Source organism: Miniopterus natalensis, chromosome 5 (assembly GCF_054644295.1).
Source record: "Miniopterus natalensis isolate mMinNat1 chromosome 5, mMinNat1.hap1, whole genome shotgun sequence".
Lineage (NCBI taxonomy): Eukaryota > Metazoa > Chordata > Mammalia > Chiroptera > Miniopteridae > Miniopterus > Miniopterus natalensis.
The window spans coordinates 41,657,525-41,671,640 of NC_142085.1; the positions used below are offsets into that span (position 1 = coordinate 41,657,525).

Genomic DNA, 14,116 nt, shown 5'->3' on the forward strand with positions numbered 1-14,116 from the left:
GGTACAACTTGACTGTGAAAATAAATAATAAAAAGAAGAGAAACGAAGTAATACATTAAAATATAGGGCATGAAGTTGGATTCAGAAATGAAATCTTCTATGCTACCTTTCTAATTGTTTTAAATCATAAAAGGCAACAAATAAACAAAAGCACTGGCAAAGTGAGATAGATGCGTCTTAAAAATCTAAATGTTGCCGCCTTTCTACCACAATGAAACTCGTACTTGAATGTTTTCATTAAGGTCGATTGCTTAAGTTATTGTCTAGCAGCTTGCAAATCATATCCTGTCATCACACTATTACTAGTTTATGACAGTCTGCATCTTTGCTTTAAAAGATTTGCTCATAAATATGCTATCTTTATGTCACTCCTTGGAGAAATGAACTAGTTGGTTCATCTTTTTTTGTATGATGTACTCATCATCTTAATCCTGCATCGATCAAAACCCTCCCAAATAATAGAAACCTAAGAGAAAAAGCTAGCTTTCAATGGAAATCAGCATGTATCCAAAGTTTCTTATTTATTAGAATAATAATGTAGAAATCTTGCCTATGAACAACAATACTGCATAAAATTTAATAAGGTGTTAAAATGACTATATTATTGGAATGGCTGATTTTGGCTTTAATATCATATTTCATCAGCTTTAACACTAAAAGGAATTTTAATATATTTTGACACATTAGATGTCATTACAAAACAATTGGGAATTTGCAGATGGAACATTATTGAGAAGGAATGTGCCTAGCTGGGAAAAGAGCTGGGCGCAGGAAGGACACAATACATCATTATTCCAGTTAAACCAACTATATTCATATCCAGAGTATAATAATTAACACCTCATGGGATTTCAAACTGATGTTTTGGCTAAATAGTCTGCCTGGGTCCCTTCATTCCAATGCAGATGTAGTACCTAATTTTAACCTATTCAGCGATTCCTAGGATAGATGATACTCCGGCCACAGCCAGAGTCTCTGATGCAAATGTCGCCTTGATTTTGCGGAAGTTTAGGAACATGCTGATCAACCAGGAGAGTAATATGATCTTAGAAAAGTTCGCTTCCTTCAGTCAGGCATGGTATGAATGTGGGTGCGCCATCTAACGGTGGCGAATTATGGAGGCCATCTACTCACATGGCCTTGGTCATCCAGTTCATTGTTGGTGAGCTTTAGCTTGTCGAAGCTGATCACTTGTCTCATCCACGTCTCCCCTGAGGCAGGCGAGTCTGGATGAATATATACCCGGGGGGGCACAGGGGAGTCAGCGTTGCCTGCCACCATCCACTTAGAGCTGTGGTAAACATACCTAAAAGGCAATGACAAGGCTCAGTAGGCGGACTATTGCTTTCTTGGAATTTCCAACTCAACAGAATCAGACAAAATTTTAGGTCTAAAATACAATAATTTGCTCTTTTACATCCAAAGTGTCTAAAATAATATTTCAACAACTTTTTAAAAAATTCCCTCAGGCAGTAGGGGCCTACTGACCACTCAAAATGGTGTGTTAAGGGTTTAATGAAAATATGCATACTATCATCACCATAAATGCAAGTATCCTAATTCTTTTGAATTATACTTATTCATGTTAGACATTTTTTCATCTGGATAGTCAACCTATGAGAAACCATTATGAGAAACCATATAGGTTTCTCAACCTATATGAGAAACCATTAAGTGGTTAAGCTCACCTTTAAGTAAATCTCAAAAATACTTGAGACCTATACCTAAAAGTGTCCCGCTTCCTTTATCACTTCCCTTTTTAGGTTTATGTACAGGTTGATGGGATAGAGAGCAGAAAGGCAAAAAGAAATTGTTAGAAGTTTCAGTAGCTTTTATTTTCATAGCAAAAAAGTTTTATCTATTACCATTTAGAACTATTTTTTTCTAATTCTATTACACTATAAATTAAGGATAAAGTATTCAGTTTAACTTTTAAAATTTGTATAATCATAAAATGTATGATTTTACCTCCTCTATTTCTTTCTTGAATGTTGTAGGAAAATTCTGTACTTTTTAAATACCACTAATTAAAATATACGTCCAACTTTGAAAATTATGGTATATCTAATTAATATTACTCTCCTAATTAAGAGACAAAGCATCCTTTTCTGTGTGTTTGTGCCAAAAATACTGGCTCTAAAAATAATACATTTAAATCACAATGTTTCAAGTAATCCTACATTTAGATTATTATTTATTAGTGTTAACTTAAAATACACTAATTCAAAAACTAGAAACTAGTATGACAATGACAGGCTTAAATAGGATAGAAAATGAAATTACTGTGCATACTTAGATGTTTTTCTTCCATTTGTGTTTTAAAATATGACATACAATGTAAAGCAACAATTTACAAATAGTCTCAGAGAAATCTACCTGTGTAGTATGCAGATTTCTTTTAAAAATAGCATGAAACATTTTCAGAACACCTCTGGTAAGAACCTCAGTTTCAATATGGTCACATATTTCACTCTATTTTGAGCTCAATATGCCTTCTATTCTTTAATTCCTTTTCTTGGGAAAAAATACACAATCACAAAATTAAGAACAACTTTTAAAAACTTTCCTTACTTGGTAGAATGTAATTTCAACCCACAAGTTCCTAAGTGCATAGGCTTTTGTAAATATTAATCTTACATTCGAATTAAGTCACAATCATTTTTAACTTGGCCAAATACCACTCTCTGATAGCAGAGAATAAGCCGAAAAACTTCTTTCTGTTAGTGCTGAAAAAGTTGGAAAATCAAACACAAACCTTGGAAATGCAAAAACAAAACAAACAAACAAACAAACACCCTGCACTATAGATAAAGAGTTATTACCAAAATAGAGTAATATACTCTATCAAAACCTTGAAAAAGTATGCATATTGAGTAGTTTGAAACTCCACACCCACTAAGAGAATAAATGTTATGTGCCACATATTCTTTGTGCAACGTTCTAAATGCAAATACTAAAAGCAAATATCTTGGGAAGCAATATAAGTGAAAGCAAATTTATGTTTTACAACTTGATCATTTAAAATCTGGCATCTTAATACTAATACTTGAAGTTGTTCTTGCTTTTTATGTAAAAATAGTAAGAATCAGGTAAAATGACCCATCTAAAATATATAGAAGAGATCTGGAGAAAGAAATAGGAGACAACCTTAGAAGAGAAAGGAATAATTTCTAAGTCCATTAAGAACTACATTATCTTCCTCAGCACAAAACTCATATAGAATATGGATTTTAAGCCAAGTATATTTTAAAAAATAAACTTCAATGCCTTCTAGCTTCTATCATGCAGTAGGTGATTTTAGCAAAATTCCCTGAGTTATTTAATTAAAATAAATATTATAACTTCTACACAAAACACAAATAATAAAACTGTCCCTTTTGTTACCCATTTTTTAAGTATTCCATATGTGCCTGTACTAATTAAATCTGTGTACTTTGACACCATAAACCTGTTTCCAAAAAGCAATGCACTAAATTTTAAAAAGCAATAAAAACCAAATCTGATTTTATTTTAAAACTTACTACATGCTCTAGGTGTTTATTTAAAAAAACAAAAACAGAAACAAAGAAAAACAAAATTTAGAGCAGCATTTTCTGGTCTTCTGCTCAGAATCTCCTATTTTAAGTGATAGCATTTTTTAAATGTTAGTATGTTTAACTCCTCAGAAAAAAATAAAAAGCATCATCATTAAAAATTATTGATTTGCTTACTTGCAGAAGAAAAAGAGCAAAGGTTGGCTTGATACTGAAGAATGTGTATGTTTTCCAACTTTACTTGATGTCTACATAAATACATTCTCTTTCAAAATCCAAATACTACATAATTTCTACTCCCAAGTAAAAAAACACACACACACAAAACCAACACTAAGATAATTAATTCATTACCAGTTTAAAGATGTCTTAATATCATAATGGATTATGAGATTTTCTTTTTCCAAGTTATAAAAAAATCTTCATTTTTCTCAAATTAAAGAGGAAAAGCCTGCAAACAGGTACAATTTTGAATGTAACCAGATAAAGGGAATTTATTTAAAGATTAAAACCACAAAGAAAACAAAACATTTTATTAAATGTTACATATATATGCAAACTTAACATTTCCTCTCAAAATTCTAATCAAAATGTGAATCAATATAAAAAACACACTTGGTTTAACAACCTAAACTAGCCCCTATTAAAAGTCCTCGGTACTTCAAAAAAGTGCTCAGCACCTATGAAAAGCAAAGCAAAAATTAAGTTTCCACTTTTACTGTAAGAGAAGGCATCCTCTGGGCTACTGGGTCTGAAGGGCACTCAGCCACGCTTCTGGGAATTCTACAGGCCTTTGGAAACAAACACCACAGTCACAAATCACACAGACACAGCCTGTAAAACCCTAGTGCTCTCCTGGTCTCCTCTGTCCATCCCGTTACTGTACCTGTATCTTTTGTTGTCCACTGGCACAATATCCATGGCAATGTAGTATTGCTGGTGCGGGTCTAATCCTGAGATCTTCACTCTCATGGCTGGAAACATGCGCCTATGTCCAAGGGAGGGCAGGAAGAAGGGGTTGGGTTTGGGTTTTGTTTGTGATTACACGTGGAAAACAAATAACCAACGGAAACCTCTAGAATCTGTATTTTTCGCAGGAACAAATTTACAGCATTCACTTTGGTAATTTAATTCAAAGAATCAGAACTCGGGACATAGCAAAACTGAGGCTTTTAAATGTAATTTGGTCGTACCCTATACTTGCGTTCTGTGTTTACTCTCATGCCAGGATAGCTAAGAGCAAAATAATTTTATATGTTGAAGGAGTCAAGGCACTAAAGAAAGCACTTTTAAAAAAACCCAATAAAAATATTTACTTTAATAACACAAATAATAAAATGTCCCAAATGGTAGAAATAGAAATTTTGAATTTCTAAAAGTGATAAAATATATTATAATGTGCAATTTTAAAAGGGTTGTAAAAAACCACAAGGAGCCAATGTGCCATGCTATAACCAAACAATATGTTCTTTATTGAGACAGGACTTCCTGTCTGCAGCATGGTAAAGGTGAAGTGCAAAAGTTGCTCTAAATTTGAAAGGTATAGTAAAACTTCTTTATTGAAAGCAGAAACTAAACACAATGTATATTTACCAAATCATTCCTTCTCCCGACATAACCTGAAAATACTCTTATTTCACCACACTTACTCAAAACAATGCTAATTAAGACCAATGAAAATCCGAATTTCTCTTGCCTTCCCACAGATGCATATCACAGGAGATGCTAAACTAAATGCACCTACCTTTTTAAAAGGGCCCAGTAGCAAGGAATGCAGGAGCAAATTATTATATATAAAAAACAAATAGAGCAGTTCTTTCTTTTTTAAAAAAAACTTTCATCTAATGATTTGTATCTAGGACCTTTCCAGTTAATCTAATTTTTGCTAATTTACCTTATAACACGAATTTTAGTACTGTTATTTACCAATTTTTTTTCTGTAACAATAACGCCACTAAAGACCACTTGCACACACAAAAAAGAAAGTCCATTATTCCTAACTAGGCATGAGAACAGTTTAATATGCTGGCTGTTTTAGTGTTACTCCAGTGCACCTGTAAGATAAAGAATAAAGGTCTTTAACTACATCCTTTATAAGACAACTGTTGCTTTGTGTTGTTGAAGACTGAATTTGGATCATTAATAATAGCTCTGTGAAAATGTAGAAGGTAGCATATGGATTCAATAAAATATGTTTTTGTAATTTCTAATAAGTTTGGATACTTTTATGCTATCCAGGTTTTTGCCATGTGTACTCCCTGAAAGAGTTGTGTGTGCTTTTAACGTTCCTTCCAAGGAAGATGTTATTCATAGATTTCACTGCACTAAATAAACTGAAATCTTTAAAACGCAAATATTTCTGTGCCTCCTTCAAATGAATATGATCTGGCCAAAAAAAAATCCATTTATTTTACTAACTGAGGGAGGTGCAAATTTCACTTTCAAAAAAAAAAACGGATATAACTTCTTACAAAATTTTTTTCATTATTCTTCAGCAAACTTAGACTCGCGTTAGATTTCATTTAGGAAAAAAAAGTTAACTACGTCACTGTGGATCTACAAAAGCGGTTTTGAAAAATCCCAGTGACCACTTTTGCAGGGATTAGGCATATGTTACACCAGAGATTTCAGTAATTTTTCCTCCTAGCCTAGGACCAAAATAGCACAGCACCCGCGTTCTCGCTCTGCAAGGGCATCTTCGGATGAAGAACAATAAGTTTCAAATCTGTAAAAGCAAATCACAGTTTGCTCAGGAGGAAACTGCGGTTTTGTTGTGTGTTCTTTTAAAGGCTAGGGGAGTAATCTGTTCCGTAGTGCCAGAAACGAGAACTGGAGCCTAAATAAATGTCTGGACAGGCGTAAATAGGACCAGGAACCTGTAAGTACCCTGCACGCAGGGGTCAATAAGAAACAGCTACCACGCTGGCGGCGACAGTCATTCTCTCCGAGGGCGGCTGGACGGCGCCCTTCCCCGGCTGCGCCCCGAGGGCGCAGGGAGCGCGGGTCTCCAGAGTGCACCACTGCCCAGGGCCCAGGCCCGTCTCTCCGGGGATGCCAACCAGAGACGTCCCCTCCCCCCTCCTAACCCACGCCAGGGGGTCGGTGAGGCCAGGGCCGGGCAGTTCGCGCCAGCTGGTCCTTACCTGCCCGCCTTGGTGATGATCATCTCCGTGCCGATCTCGTGAAAGCGCTTCCAGAGCTCAGCTCCCTGCAGATCCACCCGAGGGGCCTGCGGCGACGGCTGCGGGGTCCCGGGCCTGGCCAGAGCAGGCACCGGGGAGCCCTTCCGAGAGCCTCCCGGGGATGCCAGTGGGGACGCGCCCTGCAGGAAGCCGTCCTCACAGCCTCCTGGGCAGCAAAGAGTAGAGAGGGGCGCCCGGTGAGGGCCCGAGCGGGGAACCCTAGCGGAGAGACGGACCTCGGGAGGCAGGGCGGGCGGGGAGAGGTGAAGGACCAGGAGAAAGGGGGACACTTTCCCGTCGTCAAGCCCTCTGACCGACGGGTCCACCATTACACACCCGCACCGCCCGCCGGAGGGCCGCGCGACGCTCTAAAGGGGCACCTTGGCCCCCAAGTCCCCGAGGGGCGTTCGGGCCGAGGCCACTCCACCTCCGCGCGGCCAAGGCCCCAGAATAAGTTTCGCGCGGCCACCAGGGTCTGGGGTGCGTGCCCAGTGGGGCCTGAGATGGATCCCGGAGTCCGGGTGCCCAGCGCCGACCCCGACATACCCCGCGCCCCCGAGCGCGCGCAGCAAAAGCGCCTCGCGCCGGGGCCTCCCCTCGCCCTGGGCGTCCTAGCGCCTGGCTTCGGGCTGGGCCGGAGGCACCCTCTAGAAACATTTCAGGCTCCGCTCCCGCCAGACTCCCCGGTCGCCCGGAGCTTATTAGCCAAGCAGCTCGCTAAGGGCCGAGACGAGCGCGACACGCAAGCCCTCGGTCGTAGTCGTCCCCGCAGCGGGCACCCAGGGGGGAAGGGAAGGAAGGGAAGGGAGCGGGCAGCTGCCCCTCGGGAAAGCAAGTTTGCAAACACACCGCCCTCTTCCTGGACTGTCCCAACGGTTTAGGGCATTCGTTCCGGTTTGGGGGGGTTATGCCGTCGCTCCCTCCACCAACATGCTTTTAAAAGCTGGGAAAGGAAACGGGCACCCATCGGCTGGAACCCCAAGCGAGGCTGACGCCGAAAGCTCGGGTCTGCCGGCGGAGCGTCGCCAACAGCAGCCGCGGAGGGCGCGGAGCGAGGCTGGAAGCGGCGTCTTTAACCGTCTGCGGGGTGACACGAGTTGCGCCGCGAGAGCCACCGGGGCGGCAGAGTGCGCCCGACACCCACGGCTAAGGCGCGAGGAGCGGGGTTGCCTGGGGCGCGCAGGAGCCCCGCACTCGCAGAAGTTCAGGTTCTCCGCGGCCGCGGGGCCCGGGGGCCCGGGAGGGGACTCGCCGCGGAGTTGGGTGGGAAGGGGCCGACTCACCCGCGGCGCCGCGGGGGCCGCAGCCCGGCTCCAGGTCTGCGCAGCTGCGGGCGGGCCCGGACGCCGCCCCGGCCGGCGGCGGGAGAGCGGCGCCTTCGTCTCCCTCCGAGGAGCCCTTTTCGCCGCCGCGGCCGCAGCCTCCGTCCTCTACGGCTCCAGCCGCCTCTTCCGCGCCCAGCTTCCGCCGCTTCTTCTGAAGCTGCTGCTGCTTCTCGGCGCCGATCAGCGCCTCCACGGAGAAGGCGTGCGCCTTCAGGCTCAGCATGCTGCAGGGCGAGCCCCTCCGCTTCTCGGCCATCCCCGCCGCCCGGCGCCCGCCCGCCCCTCGCTCATATACACTCGCGCGGGCACACGCGCACACTCGCTCTCCTTCCCCCACCAAAATCTCAACGACTCCGGGGGCCTCCCGCAGGCGGAGAACTGCCCGTTTCCCCGCCGCGGGCAAAAAAAACAAATTTGGCGTTTCCTCTTTCTCGCTCGCGCCGGGACCCGAGGAACCCGCGGCGCGCCCGCCGAGTTCCCTCTCCTCGGCCTCGCGCGCTCCGACGCTCTCCTTCGCTCCCACCCCTTCCACCTCTTCCTGCTGTTCCAAGCTCTGCCTCGACTGATGCGCCAAAGAGGACTCACAAGGGTAAAAAACACTCTGCGGACACAAATTAGGGATTGTAATTGAAATTTGTTGCCTTGATCTGTCAGCACTTCCAGTCGGGAGAGCGGTGGGAAGAACTTGCTCATTAGTGTCCATAAAGCGGCGGGGGTGGAGCACGGCGCCCTGTCAATCACCCGGGAGGCAGGCCAATCAGGAGGCGCCGGCCCCGCGCAGCCCGCGCCCACTTCCTTACAAGGTCGCAAAAAACCGAGAGCGAAAAGCGCCGCCGTCTGGCTCGGACGCGCCAGCCCCCGGAGCTGCACCCGCTTAGTCTCCCAGCTGCCCGCCCAGGCAAGCCCCAGGCTCCAGCTTTCCTCACCGGGACCGGGGACCGCTGAGGCTTCTGACTTGAAACCGAGAGGATCACCGAGTTAAGCTCTCCAGAATATTTTAAGAAACCCTAAACTCCCTTATCACTCAACATTGCCGCAACGCAGAACATTTCCAGGAGTAGGGGAGATGCCCCATCCACCAGGCCCATCCTTTCTCATTTAAACATTCCTGCGCCCGCTGCTCCCGGCAGAACGCGAGGCTCCCTTATTTTGTTTATTTGTTTGTTTATGTTTTACTCGGTGGATTTTTCTTGGGGAGGGAGTGGGAATTAAGATATATTTAAATCCTTTAAGAGAACAAAATAAACTCAGGCCCTCCTAGGAACTAGTGGGTAAGTAAGCCCTTTCTTGGAGACTCCCTTTTCTCATAAGCATGATAGTTTAAAACCTAGGTCGTGGGATTTAAATTCTGCATGTCTTTCATGGTAAGGGCTTAGTTTTAAAACCCCTAAAAACTTCGCAAAGTGGAATAAGTTTTAAGATGCAATAAAATTTCCCCTTGCAGGGTTTTAAATGCCTCTGTGATTTAACCTGACTTCATATTTGTCCTACTTTGGACAAGTTGCCATTTCTTCCCTCCGGCTTTTAAAGAGCCAACTTTGTTTCTTTAAAACAAAATTTTTGGAAAGAACAACGCATTTTAGACAAATAATGCTGAACGTAGATCTGTACGGTTGTTTTGTAATTTCAACTCGACTTTTCATCAGGATTAACAACAAAACACACACAAAACCGGGTTTGATGTAAGTAAGTAGAGCAAATCTCTTGTGGAATAAAATTCATGGTGCGTATTACTCTTACATCTTTGATATAAAGTGGACGACAAAAGGTGGTTTTTCCTCTCCCTCTCTCAGTTTCACCTGCACAAGTGGTTGCCGCTCTGACTTCTAAGCTTTCAGTAAAGTGATTCAGGGAGTAGTTTCCCTGCTGCGACCTTTTCCCCGAAGCTCGAGGAACGCGAGGATCCTCCAAGGAAGCCAGGGGCGCGGGAACCTGAGCAGGCGGTGCCCAGAAGCAACACCTACTGGAGGCCGGGCGGGGTCCCACAGCCTCAGGGTCAAAAGCCACTCTATAACCCTCTTAGGCCCTTTTATACGCGGGAGAACTGGATTCAACTGGGAGGAGTTGTTTTTGCATTTGTAAAAAAAAAGGGGCGGGGGGGGCTTTGCAAGGACACCGTAGTGCCTCAAAGCCCGGCGACGCTCCAGGCGGGTACAGTAGCCTTAGAAGTTAGCCCAAATTGGGTTTCTGAAGCCAGGTCGAGGGGAGGGCGAGGGCCTGGGAGGGGAGAGGATGCCCGGGGGCTGGGGCGCAGACTGCGCGGGGTTGGGAAGGGGGCGGAGGACGCGCGTAGCCTGTGCGGAGCTGCGCGCGGCTGGGGGTCCACCGCCCGCATCCGCGGCCCGCAAGGACGCCAGTCCCCGCTCTGGGCCCGAGCTCTCAGTGACCCGAAGCTGGAGCGACCTGTGGCTCCTCCGAGCCGCCCCGAGGCCTCGGAAGCCCGTAGGCGCTGACGTCCGGGAGCCGCAGGGCCCTCGGGCCTGCTCCCGCCCCGCGGCAGGGGAAGGAGCCGCTGGTCCGCAGAAACCCGAGTCCGCCTGGGACCAACTCGGCTCCCAGAGGCGAAGCCAGCTTGGTAGACAGGTTCTTGTCCATCTGTACTCCCCGCGACTCAAATGACATAGAAGGGACGACACGACTCTGCAGGGGGATCTCAGGACCACACAGGCCCAGGGCCTCCTCTATGCCTCCACCACTTCTTTCGCCTTTACCCGAGGCAGCGAGGGGCGCGGGTCCCGGAACGCGCCCACACCGGGAAATTGTGCCGGCGTAGACCACGAGCTGGAAAGCCGGGCCGCACAGACTCCGAAGATGTCAGATAGGCTGTGTCCCTTACAAATAACCCAGGTGCGCACTGCGCGCAGGGCGCAGGGCGAAGGCGTAGGTCCCTTTAGCCAAGGGTCAGGCTCGACTTGGCGACCCGGGGTGACGGAGCCCCACCGCCACTCGCCGCCCGAGGCTCGCGTTGAATCGGGCTCAGGCGCCCGGACCAAGCCGGACCAGCTGCCCCGCACTCCGTGACGCGGCGGGTCTCAGACCTCACCGCAACCTGACCTTCGCTCCCGAAGAGGGGGCGCCAAACCTCTCCCGGGAGCGGGAGGTAAGGAGGTCAGAGACTGCAGGCGGGCGGAGGAGTCTCGGCCTTTGGAGGGAACGCAAAGCCATCGACCTAACAGGGCGTTTTCTCAAAAGCGTGGCACGTGCGTGCAGCGGCCGAGCGGGGCCTTGCGCATTGTGAGTCAGGGGAGCAACCGGGCGCAAACCCGCAGGAGAAAAGCTGGGCGCGACTCGCGTGTGCACGTGTCTAAAGGTCCATGCGCGTGTGGATGCGCGTGTGTGCACCTGCGCTCCTGTAAACTTGGGTGGGGGCGTAGGCACCAGGGAGCCGGTGCCTTCCGCCACTTTGAGAGAAAACGTCTTTTCTCAGTGTGAGTGAGCTACGTTAAGGAAACGATTAAAACGTAATTAAACTGTCAGGCCTCTGGCAAGACTAGCCCGGCTCCATTTCAAATAAAAGTCACCCAGGAAAGAACATTGTCCGAGTGTGTCTGTCTCAGCTACTCGGGGGAGGGAAGGGCGGAAAAGCCTTGCGTGTCCAGGTCTGGGAGAGCGCTTCCCAGTGGAGTCCAAGTCCAGCCAGGTAGCAAAACTAACTTGGGCGGGGTAGGGGGGCGAGTTTTCTAAAAGCATATCCTGTTCCTCCTCATTTTCCTTGGTGCAGTTTGAAATTGGGCAGTTTCGAAAGAGAAAGATTCTTTTATGAAATGCATTCTCTGTCACCTCCCGCTGTGCTTTCCCAGCCTAGAGCCTGTTTGAGGAGAGATCGCTATTTCCTATTACCTTACATATAGCTACTTGTATTTTCTTTATAAGCAATTGTTTATTTCTAAATTTAAAAATCACCTGCGTCAAGATTTCATTCTCTGGATACATTTTTTCCCCCTTTTACATTTGACAATCGCCCCGAGAATTTTTAACCTTTAGGTCTATTTTCCCAGACTCAAACCCTGACACAAGGAGGTAAGCCCTGGCATACACCAGAGACTGCTCTTGGCCGCTGAACTTGAGGCGCATCAAGTTGTCCCGGAATTTCCAAACCGGCAAGATCGGGACTTCCTTCCCACGCACAAAAAGGCATTTATTATAGCTAAAAGATTAACCCCGTGAGAACTACAGAAATAGACCGAAGCGTGGAGGTGAGCAAGGACCCAGTCCAAGCAGCAAGAGGGGTACTTATTTGGCGGCGTTGTTTGGAATTTAACCTGGGAAGGAGCCACATCCTAACGAGGGGCAGTGGACCAGCCCGAGCCGCGCTGAGTCACGCGGCAGCGCTGCAGGCGCGGGCTGAGGCTCCCTCTCTCCTCCCTTCCTTCCCCTTCCCGTTCCCGCTCTCGTGCTTCTGTTTGCACATATTCTTCTCCCCTCTCCCTCTGATCTGGGTTAATAAAAGTATTAAATTATAACCTGTATAAATTTACAAAGGCTACGGGAGTGAATCGCGCGGCCAGGGGCTGGAGGGCTGCGCTCCCGCGGCCTCCCCCTGCGCGGCTGCCGGCTGCGGCTACGAGCCCAGGCCCCGCGGAGGAAGCGCTCCAGAACCGCAGCTCCTGTTGCGGATTTGCAGACACAGAGAGCACCTCCTCAAGTGTTGGCGACTATCGACTCTCCTTCTCCTCTAACAAGCAGTCTCCTTCGGATTCCTCTCAGCTGCAGCCGAGTCCCGCTACAAAATAACTCTCGTGGCCCAGCACCGAAGAGCCCTGCTGGGCTCCTGAGCAACCAAACTCGGTTCCAGCCCAGAGAGGTTCTCGTCTAGTGTTGATTTTTTTTTTCAAGCAACGCTCATTACACACTGGCGCTGTGGGGAAGTGCGAGGTTTGGGGAGAGCCAAAAGAGAGTGTACTTTGAAGGCTCCCCCTCCCACCTTCAAGTTCTCCAGCTGCGGGAAGAGAAAGGACGGGAGGGAGGGAAAGGGCCTCCAGCTGATCAAGTCCAGGGGCGGTGAGGAAGGAAGGAACCTGTGATGTGTCCAAAAGAAAACCCACTCAGCTGAGCAAATGCTCTTCCCCACTCGTGTCAAATTTCCAGTAGTATCTGCTCTGCTTCCAGACAATATTGCAGTTATTTTACACCCTGTGAGTGAAAACCTGCAGCCTTCAATTCCTCATTCATTTACCCACATTCCCCCCCACAACCCTACACTTAGGGGTTAGTAACAGAACTGTCCAAGAAGTCCACGTTTGTGGCTATCACTAATACTTGATCCAACTAAAAGATGTCTTTGAAGGAAGTAATGAAATTAACACCAGATGTATATGAATACCCAAAGATGGGTAGGTGGATGTTGTTGATACCAGTGTTGCATAAATTGATTTGGACATAAATCACACTGAGACAATTAATGAGGAAATTAAATAATATTCTCAAAATAGTTAATGAACATTCTCATAGTTTGTGCTATTTATATAATATGATGTTTAAATTGATAATAAAATATGCAGCTTCATATTATTTTACTTCAATATATAATGCTATTTTCCCCTATAATCAAATATTATCTTGAGTCTACTGGTTTAATAAAATGAATTGAAAATGCTACTAAGTGCCCCTACTTAGCCTCCGTTTAAGAATCACTAGGTATGGTGTTTAGCTTTTTATAAAAATCATTACACCCTCTAATTGGCTGTAAATTGGGCCCTGTTCTCGTATTTCACATCTGTAGATACAGTTCTAAAACAGTGGAAATTCTGTGCACATTTATATAATCTGCTGAAAGTATAAACAATGAAGAATGTGGCTGGAATTTATTCATATTTTTGTACTGACAGATGAGGCATTTCAGTTTGAGCAGAATGAAAGGACTTTTAACAGATTAATTTAATGCTAGAACTGGAACTACACAAAAAGAAGTGGGCTATTGAAAAATAGTATTAGCATTGGGAATCAACCCTGAATTTAAACACATGGGCAAATTTATTGGCAACAAATTATGACTTTTCTACCTGACTTTTGGTTTTGTTTTGTTTTCACTTTTAATTGTGAAAACTCTCCCATCCTTTAAGAAATGTATTATAAA

The 14,116-nt window shown here is 46.0% G+C and overlaps 1 protein-coding gene across 1 annotated transcript in view; it reads right to left on the reverse strand.

Moving 5' to 3' along the window:
* The window catches only part of TBX18 (T-box transcription factor 18), a 28,247-nt gene extending 19,936 nt beyond the window's left edge, over positions 1 to 8,311 (reverse strand). Inside the window, exons 1-4 of the mRNA XM_087817488.1 lie at positions 7,999 to 8,311; positions 6,677 to 6,881; positions 4,420 to 4,521; positions 1,135 to 1,306 (exon numbers count right to left, since the gene is read on the reverse strand). Coding sequence (XP_087673614.1) covers positions 1,135 to 1,306; positions 4,420 to 4,521; positions 6,677 to 6,881; positions 7,999 to 8,296 — 777 coding nt within the window. The 5' untranslated portion in view covers positions 8,297 to 8,311. The remainder of the gene's footprint in view (positions 1 to 1,134; positions 1,307 to 4,419; positions 4,522 to 6,676; positions 6,882 to 7,998) is intronic.
* Positions 8,312 to 14,116: the final 5,805 nt, after the last annotated feature.